Source organism: Furipterus horrens, unplaced genomic scaffold (assembly GCF_987537825.1).
Source record: "Furipterus horrens unplaced genomic scaffold, mFurHor1.1.pri manual_scaffold_1, whole genome shotgun sequence".
Lineage (NCBI taxonomy): Eukaryota > Metazoa > Chordata > Mammalia > Chiroptera > Furipteridae > Furipterus > Furipterus horrens.
The window spans coordinates 31,279,220-31,300,713 of record NW_028327171.1 but is presented as its reverse complement, the minus strand read 5'-3'; the positions used below and the strand labels follow the sequence as shown (position 1 = coordinate 31,300,713).

General features: G+C 34.4%; 1 protein-coding gene across 2 annotated transcripts in view; it reads left to right on the top strand.

The window, feature by feature from the left end:
• Positions 1-21,494, top strand: part of PDCD10 (programmed cell death 10) — a 41,367-nt gene that overhangs the window by 4,974 nt on the left and 14,899 nt on the right. For both annotated transcript variants that reach the window (XM_090273510.1, XM_090273520.1), the window contains 2 exons: positions 11,526-11,737; positions 19,879-19,932. In XM_090273510.1, the coding sequence (XP_090129636.1) occupies positions 11,642-11,737; positions 19,879-19,932 (150 nt within the window). In that variant the 5' untranslated portion in view covers positions 11,526-11,641. The remainder of the gene's footprint in view (positions 1-11,525; positions 11,738-19,878; positions 19,933-21,494) is intronic.

The following is a 21,494-nucleotide window of genomic DNA, read 5'->3' as shown; positions in this document are numbered from 1 at the left end:
TAATAATAATAAAAAAAAAAGACAAGAAAGAAAACAAGATTTTTAACAGCATGCTTATGAATTTTTGGGTAACAGCAGTAGCACATATTAAATAGTTGTCACTACAGTTTACTCAGGCCAGTTCCTGGAAATAAATTTATCAGAGCTAAGTGTAGATTGCCTTCGGTGCACTCATTTATGATACTTCGGTGCACTCATTTATCCAGTTTTTATCAAGTATGTATTATGTGTGAAACTGTCTTAAATTATCTTTGGAATAAGTTGGGATTTATATGATAGTCAATACTTATTGATCAGTAACTTAAGTGCCAGGTATCACGCTAAGCATTTTGCATGATCTCATATAATCCTTGCAACAATTCTATGAGGCAGAGACACCATTATCCCCAGTGTAAATGAGGAAACTAGAATATAGAAAGGTTAAGCAGCCTGCCCAGGGTCACACAACCAGTGATTGCTTAGAATTAGGATTTCAATCCAGGCTGTGGACTCAAGAGACCACATTTTTAATCATTGCAGTAAAATGATGTTAGTGATTGAGCTTCAGTAAAGAGCAGTTAGATGTAGAGTTACAGTTACAGAAAAGTTGAATCCTGGATGCTAAGGTCAGTGTGGCAGGCAAAAATTACTTGTATTCAAACTTAATTGAAAAAATCCCTTTTGAGATTACCTCATTGGAGACTAACATAACTTCAACACAGGCATTTTTTTCTCTAGCATTGAAATAGAACTACTTTTCCTGTGAGTGCTAGGTGAAATATTTGACTTGTTATTTAGAGGCTATGTTGGAAAAGAAATATGTGTATTATAGGGAAATGACAGGAATAACAGTGTGTTGAGCTGCTTATTGTGAGCAGCTCTGTGACTTTAAAATCAGCCGGGGGAAGGGAGACAGGGAATGACAGGTCCATGTCTCATCTCATTTATTCTGGAGTTTATGTGCATGGAATGGTATTATGATTGCTGCGTACGTATTTCAATAGTTATTTTTCTGTTTTGTTTTCTTCAAGAAAATGTTAAGCATGTCTGTTGAAACTTGCGCAGGGTAAGTATATATATAACGTGATGCAGGTGTGCTCCTGGCGTATGCAAAGTAGCAGCTTGACATGTCTTACTTTTTTATTGTCTCCTTACCCTACAAGACTGCACACACTCAAGGGCATAGACGAGACTTCCTCACATCACCATATCTCCAATTAATATAGTTGCTGACTGACTATGCAGAGTACTGTGCTGGGTACTAGGGAACAGAGAAAGGAATAAAACTTCCCTTCAGGGCATTTATAATTTAGAGGATAGAAGAAGAGGGTAGAAGGGCTATTATATGGACAAGTAGCCTTTGTGATTTTTTTTTCTAGAGTTCTTTTTGTTTTTACCTTTTGATCCCCTTCACCCCTTTTCTGATATATTGTTTTCACATTTATCAGTTCATCTGATAATTTTGGGTTAGAGCTGTTAAGTGGGGAAAGTGATAGTTTTTTTACTTACCATCTCGTGCCTGGCGCTTAAACATCCTTCCCTGCTTCATTCACCCATCTTGTCTTCAGGATGAACTGGAACTCCGATGGAATCAAGGAATGACAAAACCCTAACTGTCACACCCTTGCTGCCTTCATAGACTTATATAAGATGCTATAAAAAAAAAAAGCCAATTGGGAACGGTACATGAGTCAGACCTGGCCTCTAGGCTACCACTGCTTCTTACACCAGTTCAGATTGTTGCAAGGCTTTCTTAATTTAATTCCAGAGGATTTCGAATAATGCTGTAGTTATTGAGAAATCACATACTTTGTGGATGCTTTTATCTATAATAAAATAGGCATTTTGGCAGTATTGTCAAAACTTGAGAGATTTCTGAGTTCCTACCTTAATTTTGGTGTGGTTTCTTAAAAAAGGAATTGCAATTTTGCAAATGAAGGTTACGTGAGGAATTGTGTATAAGATATAAACATATCATTCTAACTCATTTCTTCTTGTGACTAATAGCATTTGTATTTGAGATCAGTTAGGAGCTAAAGGTGAAGTTAAATGCCATTATCAAAAGATAACCTGTCTTTATTAGTATCTACTGTTAAAACAGATGAGCCAGAGTCAGTTTATCTGGGGCTAATAGTTTTATCAATATTTGAGTGCCTTGTGGCAAAATTTTGGTGCAAAGAAATTTTATAAATTAAGGTAAAGAAAATAATCATTGCATAGAGGTCTTTAGGCAATTAGGAGTCATTAAGTTAACTAGTAGATATCTAAGATTGTAAGTAGGTAGTATGGAGCAGGTAGGCCAGACCCATGTAGTCTAGTCTCCCTAAATTGTACTTTCTGGAAGAGAACATGGAACCAGTATGAGTGCTTAAATATAGTAGAATTTCTAAAGGAAAGCTTTGGGATTATATTGGAAAATTTTAAACAGAAGATCACAAATACTAATAGAAAGGAAAATATTTGTATCTCAATTGAATACTTAATGACTATTCAATTAGGAATTATTTGTTGTGTGAGCCACTAGATTAAGAACTTCATGGGCAAAAGATGGACCTATTGAAGGGAACACAGTTGTTTGCTGCTCTCCAACAAATATTTTCATTTAAATTTTGTTCAGACCTGGCTTTAACAAAAATTTAGGCATTGGAATAGGAGAAAGACAATGAAGCTTGTCACAACTAAAGAGAAGTATATTCTTTCCTCAAACCAGTTGTACAGAAGTATCTTAGAAGCCATTGGTGGGTATATTTATTGTTGTTCCCATTTCCCATCAGCTAATTCAGAGGTAAGGAGCCCTTTGATTTAGTTGTCAACTTTTGATTATCCTGTATAGATTATCTCCTTTTTATGAATTATCTCAAGAAGGTCCTTAATTGTATCTTGATTTCACTCTGTTATTCAGTTTGCTTCTGGGCGCCAGCTTTCTTTATTAGGTTGATGTATGCATGTTAAGAGAATAAAAATTAAGTTTTACTTGGGCTTGGCAAATCGTTTTAAAATGCAGTTGATGACCAAATCATTTAAAGTACTCCAAAACTATGTAATTTGCTTTGGATGATATATAACTTCTGGTGGCCCAATAATTTATTGATGCCTCCGTTTTGGCTAATAGGGGAGAAAAGGTTTTAAAAATGAGCTGTGTAAGCATATGGCCTTTATGATATTCTGATAGCAGTATTAGGCAGTCATTGTGTGTGCCATGCAAGGATAGGACTAGGGTGAGGCAAATGGGGCCTAGGGTGCAAAATTTAAGGAGGCACTGACTGTCATTGCAAGTCAGCTAAGTTTTGTCCTTTAGGAGTCTGGTTTGCCTCACCCTATTTGCAGTCCTACTGCCATGTCAGGTTCATAGAATTTCCGATACGATATCAGAAACTAATGCTGTGAATTGAATGCTTGTAATATGTTAGCTATTGTATTAAGTGCTTTATAGGCATTTAGTACTTTACTTTTTTTTTTTTTTTTTTTAATAGAGGGGACGGGAGAGAGAAAGAGAGGGAGCGAAACATCTATCAGTTGCCTCTCACACACCCCCAACAGGGGGCCTGGCCCACAACCCAGGAGTGTGCCCTGACTGGGAATTGAACCAGTGACCTTTTGGTTTGCAGGATGATGCCCAACCCACTGAGCAACACTGGTCAGAGCATTGAGTACTCTTAATAACCCCATAGGATGAATTGGTTCCATTAACTTCTCATTGAGTTTAGAAAGAATAAATAACAAATGATATAACCCAGCTGAGCCAAAATTTAAACTCAAGTCTTTGTTTCAAATGAATGTGTGTCTACTGCTTTATATTGCCCATCTGTGCATAGATAAGCTTATGGTAATTACTTCTTGTTCAATTTTGTATTAAGAAACAGTACTCCTCAGAATATGCAAGTGCATACACTGACATGATACTTTTAACATTTAAGGTGAGTGGTTCAGAGGTCTCAGCAGCACCATATTGAAAATCCACTAACTTATGTGGCTGAGTATCCTAAAGTAACTGGATCAGAGAGCCACATTCTATCAGGCTTTAGTCTCCAAACTTTATGCACGGAGTCTGGGGGTCTAGGCTGTGAACTGGTTGACCCATGGATGACACAGAGTAGGACAGGTTAGTCTAGAAGTAGTGCAGTTAGCAGACAGACATACATGTCCTACACAGTAGGTTATAGTAACTCAGTAGCATATATTTTGTTTAAAATATTTGTCACCATTCTATTTTTTCCCCAATGTGAATTTTTATGGACTTTTATTTCTAAATTGTGAAATTTGGAGATTGGACTAGATAACATAATGGCTGTTTTCACATACAATTTTAAGTTTTAACATTTAACTATCTTAAATGCATACGCATGTGACAAGAATAGGGGGAAATCTGGAGATCTGGAACTGAGTTATGGGAAAATCTGGGTCCAAATATAATATCTTTTGCCAGCCCCTTCCCTTACTATCAAGGCCATTTAAATGTGTTGTTCATAATGCTTTGTCATGCTATACTGACTGTCCTGGAGTTATGGTTTTCAAATTGTGGAGAGAGTGGCATTTTAAGAGCTTCTAAGAGAGGGAGAGGCTGGTAAACATAGTTATTTAACACATTTATTGGATGAATGAACAGTCTATTGTTTAATCTTATATAGAGGGTTTGATAAAAGATTTTATTTGGAAAAAAAGGAACAAACTAGCCTTCTGCTGTTTTAAAGAGATTTAAAATCACTTACGTTTCTCTGTTTTTGTGGCTTTCAAGAGTCCTTGAGTCCTTGGCTAAATGAGATCTGACTTTTAGAAAGAGATCTGATCTTGTCATTCTAGATTAAAATGTACTTAATCTTAATAGCTAATATTGAATAATTACTGTGTGCCATGTACTGTTCTATTTAATCTTTACATAAACCTTAAGTAAAGATAAATAGTGTCATTATTCCCATTTTATAGATGAGGAAACTTAACACAGAGATGTTTGATAATTTACCCTTCTCATAAAACTAAGTGGTAGACCCAGGACTAAATCCAGGCACATGAGATTCTGGAATCACTGTGCTACTTACTCACCTCTCTAATGACAGTGCTGTTCAAGTTGGCTAAGTATAACTGAAACAGTCACATTCCTGTTTTCCTTTAGGTAACATTGTGGATTTTAACGTTTTTCGAAGAACCTTAACTCTCCCTTAACCTTCTAGAAGAATAAATCATAAGTTTCAAATGAATAGTTTTTAAAACATATGTTTAGAAACAAGCCTACTTAAGGAACACTTATCTGTGACAGATATACAGAGATTAACAAAAAATGATAAAGTGGACGTCATTAAATTTAGAGCATTTTTACGTTTTTTCTTCATGGGTCATTGTGCTCTAATTTGCCAATGTTTTCTGTTTTCAGAGATGTCCTAACTCAATTTTCAGATGATGTTTTAGTTAAAACCTCTTAATTAATAGCATAGCAAATGCTTATTTGGTCAGTCATGTTTACAGAGATATTGAAGATTTTATCTTTTTTATCTTGTTTTTAAAAATAGGAAAGCTGGAGTCCTTCAACCAGATACCCAGAAATTGTGTAGGGTAGACTTTCCAATGAGGTGATAATTCATTATGAAATGTGTACTTCTTTGAATGGTTATTTAAAAGTGCAAAAATACAATGCTTAGTAACTTAGTAAAATGAAGCCTTTAATATAGAGGCTTTATGGTTTGATATAAAAGTTACCTCATCTTTTATTCTAGCCACATCTCTTTCAAGTATACAGCTCAGTTTTCATCCATATTATAGAAGAAACTAAAGCATAGAGAGGTGAAGTGATTTGATCAGAGAGACATGGTGGTTTATGTTTGACAGTTAGTACCAGGATGTGAGCCCTTGTTTTCAGACTTTAATTCTATGCTCTTTTCCCATACCTCTCTGCACAAATTATCTATTTCATATTTCGAAGTAGCCTAAAGTTTGTTTTTTATTTTGGTGTCTATAAACAAATACAATGGCAAAGTGTCACATATTACACTTACCATTAACAAGATATTATTTCTAAATGTCCCTAAATGCAATATTCAATAAATCCTAAACCTGTAATATTGCATGTTCAGGAAGGTTGAGTTACACATGAGAGTGCCTAACGGGTAGGCTATGATACAATACACATATTCACCTTTTCATCTATGAAATGCTCAGACTGGGCTACACAGCCTTGCAATAACTTCAGTTTCTCTAGGAGCCTGATGGGTATGATTTGGGATGGCAGGTGTTGAGAAGAAAGTAAGGGGTTGTCAGTTGAAACCTTCAATCAACCAACTATTGAGGAGGCTTTTCTTAATAGAATTTGTAAATAGTTTTTATGATCTGATGAAATATTTTTCTTTTTATAAAATGCTTTCCGTGATATTACTTCTGAACCTAGATTAGATACCAGTATGTAATAAAATATTATCATTGAATTTTAGAGTTCAAAGCCTTAAGATAATTTTACCCCCTTTCTGCTTCTGATGGGGAAGCAAGGTCAGTGATTAAGTGAAACTTAGACAAAGTCAGAACCAAATACCTGTGCCTCAGGTGCTTAGTGAAACTTAATTTTACCTATGTCACTGAGACTGGCCCTAGCAGCTGGATTCTCTTATTCTGGTCACAATTCTCTCCACACCAGTAGTTTCCAGCCTGTCCTGTTCACAAGAACCATCTGGACTAGCTGCTAAAAATACAGCTTCCTGGACCTTTTGTTAGAGACTCTGATTGAGTAGTCTTGGGAATATGTGTTTTTAGTAGGCACTGCATGGCTTAGGCCACCCAGTATATGGGAACTATCACATGCACCCTTTCCCATAGAGAAAGTTTTGTTTTGTGCTAAAAGTGGGACAACTTTTTGGATCTTGCTTGTGTTTAAAGCAAGGTTAATCTAATGTTGGAAATGTTTGCACTTTGAGAATTTTGTGAACATTATACACCAGTTGTTTTTCCAGGATCTATAAGATATTCTAGCAGCCCTAATGAAAATGAGACATGAGAATTTATAACCTCTGACTTTTATTTTTCTTTAGTTTCATTTGGTATTCATGTAAATTTCTGTTACAAAATTAATTTTATTTATAGTTACCTGTTGCTTATATTCTCTTAGCTTAGTATAGTTGGAAGAGCTTGGCATAGCAAAAGGAAGTAAGAACTGGTCAATGTGACTGGGTCCAGACTTTGTTAATAGAATTAATTATATTTTTATGTTTTTGCTTTGCCAGTCTTGATAACTTAAAAAGTATTAGCAAGGCTAATTCAATTTATATATTATCCATCTCTTATCTCATTAATTTGTTCATTAAACAGACATTTACTAACTGTCTACTATGTACTTGCTATGCTGACTCTAACATCGCTAATGAGAGAAATACTTATAAATGGTAACATAAACACATGGACTCTGCTTCTAAAATGAATAAACTTCTTTTAGCTAAATATTCATGGACAGGTTGGAGATCCAACAAAATAAATAAATAACATTTCTCCATTAGGGAGGGAAAGTAAAGGAATTACAAGAATGTAGGACCAGGTAAAGAGGCTTGAGTACTGGATTTGACTATAGAGAAAAAGAAGACTATTATAAATAGGCCTGCCTAGAAACATTTTAAGTGTCAAATTTGCTTACTTAGGAGGATTCTTTCTCACCCTAAGAACTTCATACATCAGTACCAAGGATTTCCCTTTGTCCATTCTTTTTATTTGTAAGTAAGTATAGCATTGGCTCTAGAGTTATCTCATGCCCCAGATGGAGTAAAGTGAGGCTGTTGCAGGAAATGCTGATTTTGAGTCTTAAGATATACCCAAGTATATAGTTCTTTAAATGAACAAGCTCCTGCTGGTTGAGCAAGGCAGAAACTCCCTAACACTAAGAGTGTAGGATTGGAATGGCCGAGAACCCATTTTTTGCCTCCTGACCCTAAACAAGTAATAATTGTTTTAAGCGCAGGAAGATATTTAAAACTTACTCACCTTGTATTAATTAACAGTGCTATTTTGAACATTGAAGGAAATAAGGAGGAGAGTGTAAATAAATAGGTTGCTTATATTCCGTTCGTTTTGGTATCCCCGTGTCACAAAGGCTGTATTTGAAGAAAAGTTTGTTGAAAAATATACCTTGTAACCTTGTACCTAAATTACTAGCGTCTGTAGTTCTAGTTCTTTTTATTTCCCCCTGGGGATGCTAACCACTCAAGAAACAAAGCTTACTTTGAAATGAACACTTTTACCCCAAAGCAACACATTTGAAATGAAAAACAAGTAGTTCTTGCTATTTTGCCACCATACCCACATTAATTGTTATTTGTTTATTATTAGTTAGCAGTTGTAATCATGAGCAAGTCATTTCTTGAACTTTGTTTCTGCTGTACAAAGAGGGTGGATGAGGTGACTTTTTAAGGTCTTTCCAGATTTGGAATTTAGAGTCAGTAATCTTCAGTAGACTGGGCATGCATGCATCATCAGTACTCACTCCAGAAATCTGTATCCCTTAGAGGGCCAATACTGTGCTGCCTGGCTGGCCTTCACCTGGCCATGCCCATACTGAAAGGAAGGAACCTTCTTAAAGGGGGAGGGCCTCCTCTTTTGTTCAGTTCAGCTGACCCTTGCTCTTTAGGTATCAGGCTCTGTTTTGCTTGGAGTGATTGCAGGTTGTACATTTAACCATTTCAAATGCTGAAGCATGTAGAAGGAATGATAACATACTTAAACTTGAACTAAAATTAGCACAACAGTTTAATATTTAAAAAGCCTTGTTGGGATTGATAGTTTTTAATCTCATGTAAACATTAATGAAACCATTGAGTGGCTCTAATTAGTGAATGTGTTTTCTGAAAAGTTGTAAATTCATCCACAGGGACAATATTAGAGATGTTGTAGGCCAACCACCTATTTAGCCCAGAATGTTGTTGCTATAATACTGTATTTTGATGACAAACAGTAGCTGACAGTACTGTAAAATTAGTTTAGAGAAAATGCTATAAATAAGTTGAATCATAAATATATTAAGTGAAAATTTCCTAATATTGTACAACACCACTTATTAAACACACTGAAAAAAAGAATGCGATGCCAGTATTGACAGAAGGTAAAAATTCAGTATTTGAGTAAGTTTAGTGTGGTAGGTAGGTAGATGTCAGCAGGAATTCTAAAGTTACTAGCCACTCGACTCATCCTTTCACCTCCTCTGCCTTTGTATGTTCAGGGATAGGCATGTGTTTGAAAGACAAAAATGATTCCATTGAGCCTGCTTTAGTATATTCACCTTCTGTAGGGTTTCACCTCCTTTTTACTGAGGCTCTTGAAGTTTTAGACTTCTGTAAGGAATTTCCTCCCCCAGTTTACCAGAATACAAGTGATCCTACTCTGAGTGTTACTGTTGACTTCACCAAGAAATTAAATAAATTTAAGAGAAAATATCCATGCTTTGGGAGTATTTGAAACACCTGGTTTTTGTGATGTTGGTTCTCATCCAATTCTCCCATAACAGTATAGCATCCTGACTTCTCCCTGTGTGATTTTCACAACTGTTCATTTTCTGTCTTTCCTTCCATAGTATAAGCTCCATGAGGTCAGAGACTGAGACTGTCTAGCCTTGTTCACTGGTCTCTATTTAGTACCAGGCCTAATGCTGTATAGGTAACAAATACATATTTCTTAAATAAATAAATGATTTTTTAATAAAAGATAACCCAATGAGATAGCTCTTCAAGCTTCTGTTGTTGACTGTGTCCTGCTATTTCTTACTTGGTTTTTCATTGATATCAATGACTTCTTTTACTATTAAACTGCATACAGCACCCATCATTTTCATTTTGACTGGTTTCTCTTCCAACCTTTCTTCTTTGTTCTAAGTTTATTATGTAAAAGTATTCACAGCTTATTTCGAGGTGGAAAAGTAGTTTACCAAATGCCCTATTAAAATAGTTGTTAAATAGGAACAGTAGGGCCACAGTTGATACTTAGCTACTTCCTCTTGCTTATGATTCAGGTCCTGTGATCTCTTATAAAGATATGTTTTCTCCACCTTCAGTTTCTGTTCTCCATTCTATTCTTAATACTGTGACCAAAGCAATCTACTTAAATCTGATTGGGTAATGATTTTCTCTTGCCCTATAGAATAAATTTAGAAATTGGCCTTTTGTTGTTGTTCTATGAAGTCAGAAATAGGAAAGACTCCTTATGTTTAGAACTACTAGGAATGGGGCCAGACTGTTCCAGTAGTTGAGTTCCACATCCATCCTCTGGATATGGAAGGATAGGAAGCAGTTCTCAAACAGGATGGGTTATTAGAGATTATTGAAGCTATTTGTACTTTAGGCCTTTGATAGTATCTTTCAAACTGCTTAGGTCTTCCACAGTCTGGCCCAGATAAATTGTTAATGAATGATTAGGACATCTTAGTCATCTACAGCTGCATCTTACATGTGGTAAGAGCTAAGCATACATTTATTCAGTAAATAATAACTTGGCATTTTCTTGGGTGGATGAGCTTTGGTTCTTTGTTTCTACTTCATACTTGATTTTTCTGTTGTGTGAGTATCAGATCTGAATTCTTAAGTACTGGGATCCAGTCTTGGGCCTCTGTGTGTGTAATCTGAGCAAGTTCTTTATTTTCTCTGAGCCTACTTTTTCGTCTGTAAAATTAGAATTACTGTTACTGTAAAGTAAGGACTACATACATGTAAAAGAAGTTTTATAATCTGAGTATGTTTTACAAATGGTAGAAATTATTCAAAATTTATTTCTTTTTTGTTTAATATGTTAATACATATTGTTTAACATATAGGTATGTCACTACTATTACTCTTTCACATCATGATTAGGCTCATTTTTTAGCCTAAGAAAGGCAATATAGTTGCTTTCTCTTAAAAAGCAACTCATTTACTCAGCTCCTCAAGGCAAAATTTCTTATATTATTGAATTCTTGATATTTTAATTCCGAACTACTAGTGTCTGTGGATTTCTTGTTTAGTGTTTGTGTCAGATTTGGACAAAGATTCAAAAAGTGCCACTGGCAAACTGAAATAACATTATTTTTCCCAAACGGATCACATTTGATAGCAGTTTTCCAATTTAAAGATTTGTCTTAAATTACTTGGTGCTTATGTTTTTATTGTTGTTTTTAGGTGACACAATCAGTGAATAATTAGCAAACAGATTTTAATGAAAATGTTACTTTCTTTATTCTTAATTCTTTACTCAACACCATATGCTCTTATGCATTTTATATTTCATAGTTAAAACTTTATTTTACATATAAATGCTATAATTAAGCATTCTGATGCTTTTTCCTAGATTGCATATGATGGAATTAAATATAAGATGAGTGGTTTCCTGAACCACTGCTTTGTGTAGTACCTAATAAGAGACATTAGCTTTTAAGAAAGGCCAGTTCTTGAGTCTGAGAAGGGAAAGAAATGTCTCACTCACCAGGGCTGCCTTTACAAGTAAGATATGTTAACAAATCAGATTTTCATAAGATAAGGACTCTAGGAAAAAGAAGTTACTGGCATTTGTTGTTTCATCCTAATATAGTAAAATCTCTGTTATTTCTCCCCTTTGACCAGGTCAGTATATGTTTTATGCCCTGTTTTATCACACACAAAAAAGAGAAGAAATACTGCAGTGAATGAAGATTCCTCTGCATTTTAGCACTGCTTTTCCTACTGTCGTTGGCCTTTGAATGAGGATGACAATGGAAGAGATGAAGAATGAAGCTGAGACCACTTCCATGGTTTCTATGCCCCTCTATGCAGTCATGTATCCTGTGTTTAATGAGGTAAGTCAGTAGATTTCCTTCTAGGCTCTTTGCAGTTTCTTAATGCCTACTTCATTTATTCATTTGTTTGTTTGTTCTTTCATATAACAAATACTTACATAAATGATCTTCATCTGTGCATTAGGTATCATGCCAGGACTAGACATAAAACAGTTGGGGGGGAACCCAGATATACTGTTTTCCATCTGGAAGTCTCATTGTAGTGGGAGAGAGATACGTTAAACAAAAGAATACAAATAATTAGATAAATGAAAAATTGTGATGAGTGCTATAAAGTTTAAAAAATAGCAGGTGGGACCTATTTTAGGAGTCAAGGCAGGCCTCACTGAAGAACAGACATTCTAAGATCTAAAAGGAATAAATAAGGGTTAGACAGTTGGAAAGCTGGGTTAAGCACATTTTAGATAGTCAGAAGAGCAGGCACAAAAATAGCCTAATGTGTTATAGTCAGTAGTGACAAACATATTTACTGATAAATGGAATATACAAGTGTTTTGTATTTAAGGAAGATTTTATTTTCCCCCCCTGAGGAATTTTCTAAAACTCAATACATTTTTTGTTTTTTCTTTAAAATTAATATTAATATGATAAGTATGTAGAGACTTCTAGAGCTGTGCAAGTTTCTTAAATATACTCTAATCTCGCCACCCCACCCTTTAATGGTGAACTAAGGTCTTGAGATGTGAAATTTTTTTCCTGAAATTATCTACAACTAAAATCTAGGACTCTGAATTCAGTGGCTTCAGGGTTTTTGTCTAATTAGTTGTTGAAGTTTTTTTTGTTTGTTTGTTTGCTGTTTTATTAATCTAATTACATAATTATAAAGCTAATGATGCCATTAATCTTACTGTTCCTGGAAGCCCTCACCATTCCAATAAGTTTTCATCTCTTTTTGTAAAATATTTATAGTTAGAGTAAGATTATAGGTTTCAAAATCATCACCTACATTATTAGGTTAATAGAGAGTGATTCATCCTCTTCAATTTGAAATCCAGAGATTTAGTTTCCATTTCAGACAAATATTTTGGAACTTCAGACACTGTCTATTAATAGTGTTAGGCTCAGTGACCAGGGAAGAAAATGTGAAACAGTGGCTTGGGTAAAATTCATTGCTCTTACATAAAAAATTCTCAAGGTGGGTGGACCAGGGCCATTATTATGGCATAATATTATCAGAAACTCAGATTCCTATCTTCTCTTCCATCATCATAGTGCTTGCCTCCCATTATCAAGGTCACTTCACCTTGTAGGATGGTTGCTGAAGCTCATATCCTAAGTTGTTCCCAGGAATGGACAGAAAGTGGAGCTGGGGGGTGGGGTGTTACTTCCAGCTGATTCAGCTTTTTAAACCTTTTTGAATGTCCTATACAAGACTGCCATTTACATCTCATTGGCAAAAATGTAGTCTGTGACCACACCTAGCCGCAAAAGAAATTGGGAAATTTAGAAGTTTGTTACTAAAGAGGAAAGGAGGCGGCATCTTTTGAAAAACCTCTATATTTATTATACTGCTACTGTGGTAGCTTCCACTCTTCTAGGACTGATTACACCCGTGTCTGGCAGCTAGAACCAGCACTTGAGTAATTACTTCCACCATTTTGTTCTAATGCTTTACCCATTTGTTGGCAAGACTGTAGTTATTGTTAGAAACAAGTGCTTCACGTCTGTTCAGTAAATAGTTACTAAATGGCAACTGTTTATTTTCTGAGTGTTCTGCTAGGGTCTAGAAATGCAGAAGGGGAAAAAAAGACAACATACCTCTTTATAGGAATTGTAAGGAACAGATGCTTAAGCAAATAATTATTTAATTATTTATTGACTTGTACCAGGTATGAAGTAAGGAGACAGTCAGTCCCTGAAAGCTAGTGAGTAATCTCTCTTGACAATTAGTGTGTGTACTTCTCAGGTACTTTAAGAAACATTATGAGAGTTCTTCCCACAGGTGCTCCATGTTTTCAAGTCTATAGTCTAATTCTATAGCTAACTCAGTAGGCTATTGGGCCAAGAGTTTGGAAAAATATTCTATATTTATCTGGTTATTTTGAGTCTTCTTGAAGGGAGGCAGATACAATGCTGAGCTTCAGTTTGTTCCTTTAGTTAATGAAGAGGAATGAGAAAAGCTTTTTTCTAATAATTTGAAAAAGATTTTATTTATTTTTAGAGAGAGAGGATGGCAGGGAGAAAGAGAGGGAAAGAAACATCGATATAGGAGAGAAACATTGATCTGTTGCCTCTAGAAAGCTCCCCGACTGAGAAGGAACCCACAACCCACGCATGTGCCCTGACCAGAAGTCGAACTGGCGACCTTTAGCTTTGCCAGATGACACCCACCCAACTGAGCTACACTAGTCAGGGACATGTGGAAAGTGGATTTTATTTCAGTCTTGATTTTGGAAGGTAATTGTTTAGGATCTGAGATATGGGTAAAATGAACTGTTGGGATTAACACTGATAAACCTTTTCTAATTTATTCACATATAAGGAAAGTTAACTTGAAAGAAAAAGTAATGGCTGTGAATGGACTTGTAAATCTCTTTAAAAAATAAAAGCAGTCATTCTCTCTAGATGAGTTCTGAAAACGTCTGTAAGTTAATGGGCCCAGAATTAGAAATTATTGCTAAATGATTCATAGTTTGTTCAAGAACTAATTATTAGAAGTTAAATTTGAAAATTAAATGGCTAGATGTGGCAGACTGAAAAGTACTACATCAAATTGTCAGGGTCTAATTCTCCAATTGAATTTACTGATCAAGCCTCTTGGTATCAAGCTTTTTTAAAAAAAATTATATCTATCATATACTTTAAAAAGTGTTCAGAAATAATAGGCATTTAGGAATAGTGGTGGTAGTAGGTTTTCTCTTTGATAGAGATGAAATATTGGTCTTGATTTAAGAATGGAGTCAAATAATTATTGTGCCTTCAAATGTGAAGTGTTTGGTTAAAAAGAATAAAATACTAGCATTGTTCTCTGACATTCCAGTGTATTAATATAACATCTTAAATAAGATGCCTAATCAGTTAACTAATATTCATAGTTCAAAGGTGGATTTTCCTATAAATCTACTAATGGAGAAATTAATTAGGCTTTGTTTTTTTGTGCTATGCAGATTTAAAGATAAAGTAGTTGACAAATTAATCTTATAGAAAGTAGTACCTCAGTGGGAATGAACATTTTACTCTGAAGCTAAATGATTTGCTAAATTTTGTCCACAGTGTAATATAAAAGTTAAAAAACTTAATGCTTTCTTATCACGACATTACATACATAATAATAGCAATGGTGGGTCTAGAAGTCATCTTGTAGAACAGATTTTTAGATAGTAGTACATACTTACACCTGAGGAAATTTTAGTACTTAGCTTACAAGGCAGAGTTATTTATGGCATTCTGGGAGCTTGATGCTTGCTAAACTTAATGAAGGTATGCAAGGACAGCTAAAGGAGTGGGCTTCTTGTTTAATCAGCTGCTGCAGAGTTCAGAGTCCAAGTATATTGCATGTGTTGTAAATGTACTTTGAAAATAGGTCTCCTGGTTGCATTATGGAAGTTCATAGAAACCTCATGCTAGGTGTTATTTCAGGTTCTTGTATATACTTACTGTTTTTCACTAATTCTCTATATATGAAGGAGGAGAGATGTTTGGTTCAATTCTTCATTCCAGGAAAAGATATATCATATATCTTCTTTTCCTTTGACTTTTTGGAGGAATCGTTTTAAGGTGAAAAAATTTATGAAGAAGTAGATACTGGAGACAGAAATAACAATTTTGCAGCCAAAGATGAATTTTAGATAGAAGGTTTATATGCTTATTAATAAATCACACAAAATGGTGCTTCTGAATAAGTAATTAGTATCATTCTATTTAGAAGCATTTAGAGCAGCTATTTCTGTTAATCTCAGCAGAATATGCAACTCTTAATTTACCAGTAAGGAAATACTTCTCCAACTTTACCTATCTACTTATCCCATTTTTTCCCCTACTGGAAAAAATCAAATCTCCAATTTTGACCATAGTAAACAGACTTTTTCACAGTGAAGGCATGGGTTTAACCTGCAATTCCACCATCCAGAAGTAATCATAGTTAATATTTACATTTGAATTATTGCTGTCACTTATTAAATTTTATAATCTTGAGGATAAAAATAATTCTCAGCACAATGAAATAAATGAGTTAATATATTGTAGTGCTTAGAATAGTACCAGGCATGTAGTAAATGTTAGCAGTTATTATTAATCAGTCTTCCATACTTATAGACAATGTGTTAAAGGAATATTTTTATACTAATTAGGTGGTTCTGCTTACCTTTATTGCTGATGTGGAAGCCCCAGGAACTGATTCTTTTACACATACGATTTGCTTTCTCTTTAGCAGCACAAAAGTTAGTATGTGTCCTCTTTACAATAATTTTTTACGAGGGTTGGAGGGATGTCATTGTGGCAAATCATATCTGATTTTGAGGAAGCAGGATTTTTGAACAATTCAGAGTCAACTAACTCAATTATTTTTACATTAAAAATAACTTTCAAAAGATTTACGCAAGACTTTAAAACTTGAGCAACCAAAGGGTTAAGTGTATTTTGTTTTTTTAATTATGGGTTTAAGAAACTGGCTTGATACTAGAAAATAAAGTATAGGAATGAACTGGTACTTCTGGAGGGAACAAATAATAAATGAGCTCTGTGCAATCATAATTATGTTTAAGCTTTTAAAGTATTTTTATAAATAATCCAGAGAGTAAAATTTAACGAGATTGTGGTTAATAGTGCTCTCAAAAGCTCTCCAACAGTAAGCTGCAGGAGGAGCTCACAAACCAGAATGCAATGTTGGGTGGAGACCTAATGTTAAGCTCCCTATCATTTCCCTCCAAGTGGACTTCAGCAGGCACTTTTTCTTCTCTTTTACAGGAGATGAGATGTTATGTACCCTTTTCTCTCACTCTGATTTTCTTCTTTTCTTTATTCTTTTACTGGTGACATGGTAGTTCTATATGGCAGAGACCCAAGGAGTGCCTCCCCTGTCACAGTATCCATTAATGCAAGGTGTAATCATATGTTCGCCCTCCCTTCTTTGAACTCAGTGTGTTTACATTATCAAGTACTATGGAAAAAAATGACTGCATTGGCTCTTTAAAGATGGCCCAGCCAAACAAAGGCTGTTATCCCAAAAGCTAAAAAAATGCTGAACTCATTAGTAAAAGTGTTGGAAACAAAATAAAAATTCTGTTGTAACCTTGCAAAAATCATTTTGCCCCATGTTGCAACACTGAAGAAACCTGTAAGTGGGAGAACTGCCAAGGAAGATGGTTTTAAGAGGCCACACTCCTCAAGGGCCAGTTCAGATCTCATACTCATATTTTACTTTTTACTTTGACACTAGTTCCATTAATTTCCAGGAAGCTGCCTACTTATTAAATTGACCTTCTGGGCTCCAGGACTATCCTCTATTTCTGTGCAGCTCTCACACTGTCTCCTTTACACGTGGTAGAAACTCGGGAATTTGTTTATTCTTAAGTAATCGAAGAGATTCAGTGATAAGGTGGACTCCAGTCTGGAGTGGGCGAGTACAGGGAGGCTGGGTAGCATTAGTGTCTGTGCATGGGTTTGGGAGCCAGACAGAACCGGTATAAATCCCCTCTCTGCACTTACTAGTTATTTAACATTTGCATACATTTATGCAAACTGAGTTTCTTCTGCTGTAAAATCGATATGATGATAACTAGTTCCAGATTTATTGTGAGGATCAGAGATACTCTATAAAAATACTCTATAATGAAGTCCATAAGCCCTTAGTAAATGGTTGCTGTTGTTAGAATATTACTAGAACCTGATACTCTCATGAAAGGTACTGGTAAGATGAACATCATTTTATTATGAAATCATATATTACAAGTGAGAGACCTAAAGTAGAAGCACTTTTAACTGGAAAGAGGAAAACATATCTTGCAACCTAAATATTATAGGCTGAAATTATAGGTCCCAGACAGTTGAGATAAATTTATGCATGAGAGATTAAGTTCAATTAAAAAATATATGTATATGCCTATGTGCCTGGGCAATGTGGATATCATATTTAATTAAACCTGGTGGGTTTATTGCAAGATGTGTGGGTATGAAATATATCCCAGGATGACTCCTTGCAGAGTTCTGGTGAGGTGCTTCACAGCTCACAGATTTGATTTAGTATGTTATGTCTGACCTTCCCATTTCTTTTCTAAGGTACATACATGTAACTTAATCTAGAAATCTAGAGATGTTGATGTTAAGGGAACTTGGCTAATTCTGGGTCCTTCACTGACTTTTCTGGACCTCGTTTACTTGCCTTGATCCTTTCACATATCAGTCAAGGCATTACAGAATGAGTTAATATTGCTGATAATTGAAGGCACACATCCGACTTTGGCCTTTGACTTGTTGAAAGAGGTCAGAATGTGTTGTTAACCCACCTAAGGAAACAGGTTTCTACCAGGGTGGAAACATTCATCCTGTCTCCTCCTGCCCTTCTTGCACAACAAGAACTTGAGATCAGATGAGCTGTGTTGTTATTTTAATCTTTAGCAGTGTTTATTACAATTAAATGAATTCTGGAAGGGGGGTGGTGGTGTCATTTTTGGAGATTCAACTGTTAATTTTACAAACTCCTCAGAGTTGCTTTTTTGTTATATTTGCCAACTTGGTCCCCTTGTGTTTTCCCTTTTACCTACTAAGGCAATGTTAGATTTTGCAAGATGTGTAGAAGCTAAGTTAAATATTAAATCAGAATGGTCCGTTGTTTATTTTTGGAGAGAAACTATTTATCTTGGCATATTTTGTTGTTTTTGCATATGTTTAAGGTGAATGATTCATAGGGAGATAAGATTCTTGACATTTCTGTCTTGTTTAGGAAATATATTGATTTAAAATTTTGGAGATTCCTTTGATATGTTTATGTGTATATATACAGGGCGGGACAAAAATAAGTTTACAGTTCATATGGAAAATAATACAATGATTAATAAATAATAATGCAAGAATAAAATTTCACGCATTCAAAACGGTTAACCTACTGTATGTCATTTATAAGAGAAAGCCTACATTTTCATTGCCTCAGGAGATTGAAAGTAATATTCATTGCATAATATGATATATGTTCATAAGACTTTTGTAGAAATTTTCTACTTACATAAAAATTTATAGAGGTTATAATGCTTTTGAACATTTAATATTGTCCCTAACAAAAAATACATTCATTGAGTTTTATTGAGTTTACTAACCTAATCTTTAGGAACTAAAGAAATCTGAATTGAACTGAAGATAGTTATTTTAAGCCTGGTAGTGAACTCTTCAACAATGAGAGTTTTTAAAATATGAAATTGTATACTGTTTTTGGCTCATTGAAAATGAATTATGTAAAGTGTCTAATAAGGTCATTTTATCTTTCAAAATTATAAACCTTACATATTTGGTATAAAAATTAAAAGCATTTGGATTGAACTTTTGATTTAGTATTTTAGGTAATTGTTTTTTAATCCTGATAAAATAGAGGATATATATAAGCATCTTTGAAATCCGGATGATCCACAGTCTTCAATTTGAGTGTCAAACAAACCTTTTATCAGCACTATTTGCTAATTAATAAAATAGACTAATCTCAGCTTAATCCTTGGCTGAAGGGATTGAAAAGCAATTAAGAAGGAGTAAGGTAGTAAATACAAAGAATCTTAAGTAATGTTTTCTTTGTATTGGTCATTTCATATTCAATACTCACACACACAATTTGCCATGCATTTGCAGCAGAGCATTTAGAGTTAATCTTGAACATTCTCTATCTTTAATAATTCCAGTAAATATGCTTATTCTTTTTATAGGGACTTAACATTATCTTGTATTCTGTGCTTATCTTAAAATAAATCTACCTCTAAGGTAGAGTTTATCTTTTTAAAAAAGAAATAAAGAACTGATTTCATATCTTAACTTTTCATGGTTTTTAATGAAAATTTTAGAAAGCCCATCTTTCAGAATTATGATGATTTAGAGTTATTAGCAATTATTTTTGTTAATTGAATGATGTGTTTATCAATATCCTTAATATAGACTGGAATACCAGAAATGTTGCTTTTTCTCAGAAAATTGATATTAATTTTGATGAAAATTTTTTATTGCAGCTAGAACGAGTAAATCTGTCTGCAGCTCAGACGCTGAGAGCAGCTTTCATTAAGGTGAGGCACAAAAAATGTATTGTGATTATTAAAATGTATATTACACATAAATCTCAATACCAGCTGATAATCGCCAGTTTATTTCCTTTTAGTGACATCCCCTTCAACCATCTTGTGCCTATTTGCTGTACTTTGTAAAGCTTAGCACTCTTCCAAAATGTGAGCTAAATGAAACAAATGCTCTTTCCTTAACATTTATCCTTCCACTTTGTGCTTTTGAAACTGACTTTGGAATATTCTCTCTTTAACTTTGGAGTTTGAATTCTTTTTTATTTGACTTGTTAAAAACCTTTGTGAAATTATAACTCAAAAAGACTTTCTTCATATTGTTTTAAGTCTAGAACATAAATATAAAACAATGTTTTTGAGTGGGAAAATAAGACTTGTGTATACATTAGATTAAGGACACTTTGAGTATATACAGCTAAGTCATTCAGCATGAATTTTTTCATTGTCTCTATACCTGAGATTTTCTAGCCACATGTGCTGTTGAGCACTTAAAATACGGCTAGTTCCAGTTGAGTTGCACTGCATGTATAAAGTGCACACCAGATTTTGAAGACTTAGTACAAGAAAAAGAATGCAAAATAACTCAATAATAAATATTTTATATTGTTTACATGTATATGGACTCAAGATAATTATGTATATTTTTAAACTTTTTAAAAATGTGGCTACTAGACAGTTTAAAATTAGATAGAGACTTATATTTGTTTCCTGCATTACATATTGGGTGCCCTTAATTTACATATAAAACTTTATCCCTATCCCTCAAAACATATATCAGGGTACCCAAAACTTTAATTCTTATTTTATTTTTTTGTGTTTGTTCCCATCAATAGCTAAAACAACTTATGTTTTAGGTAAAGTATTTTAATGTTTAAATCTAGAATAAATTTATAGTTTAGTTTCATTGGAGTTAAAACTATAAATCCATTCAATATTTTTATGGCAAAGATTAGTTGAGAGATATCCATCTTAACTGATAGCATAGATAATGTCACCAGACATCTCTCTTATCTCACCACAAGAAATTGTATTGTATATGTTGGATTAGAACTATTTTTTTTTTTTTAATATTTATTTTTAGAAAAAGGGGAAGGGAGAGAGAGATGGAGAGAAACACGAATGTGTGGTTGCCTTTCACACACCCCAACGGGGAGCCCGGCCTGCAACCCAGGCATGTGCCCTGACTGGGAATTGAACCAGCAACACTTTGGTTCACAGGCCGGTACTCAATCCACTAAGCTACACCAGCCAGGACTAGAACTATTTTGATTTCTACTATTTGATTTGTACTAAAATGTAGAGCCTGGGCACGCATTCATACGAGCTTCTTTAATATATATCCTTGCCAAATCATTGGGTTAATGAAGGGAATCAACAAATCAGTACCATTATCATTTTCTTTTTCTTTTTTTTTTTTTTTTGCTTATTAGTGTGGTTTGGAATGGTGTATTTGATCTTTAGGGAGGCATAATGGCAACTATTTTAAGCATCTTTGTAACCAAAGAAAAGAATGAAAAGTGGTACGTTGCACAATGTAGTACTGATAAGGCAAA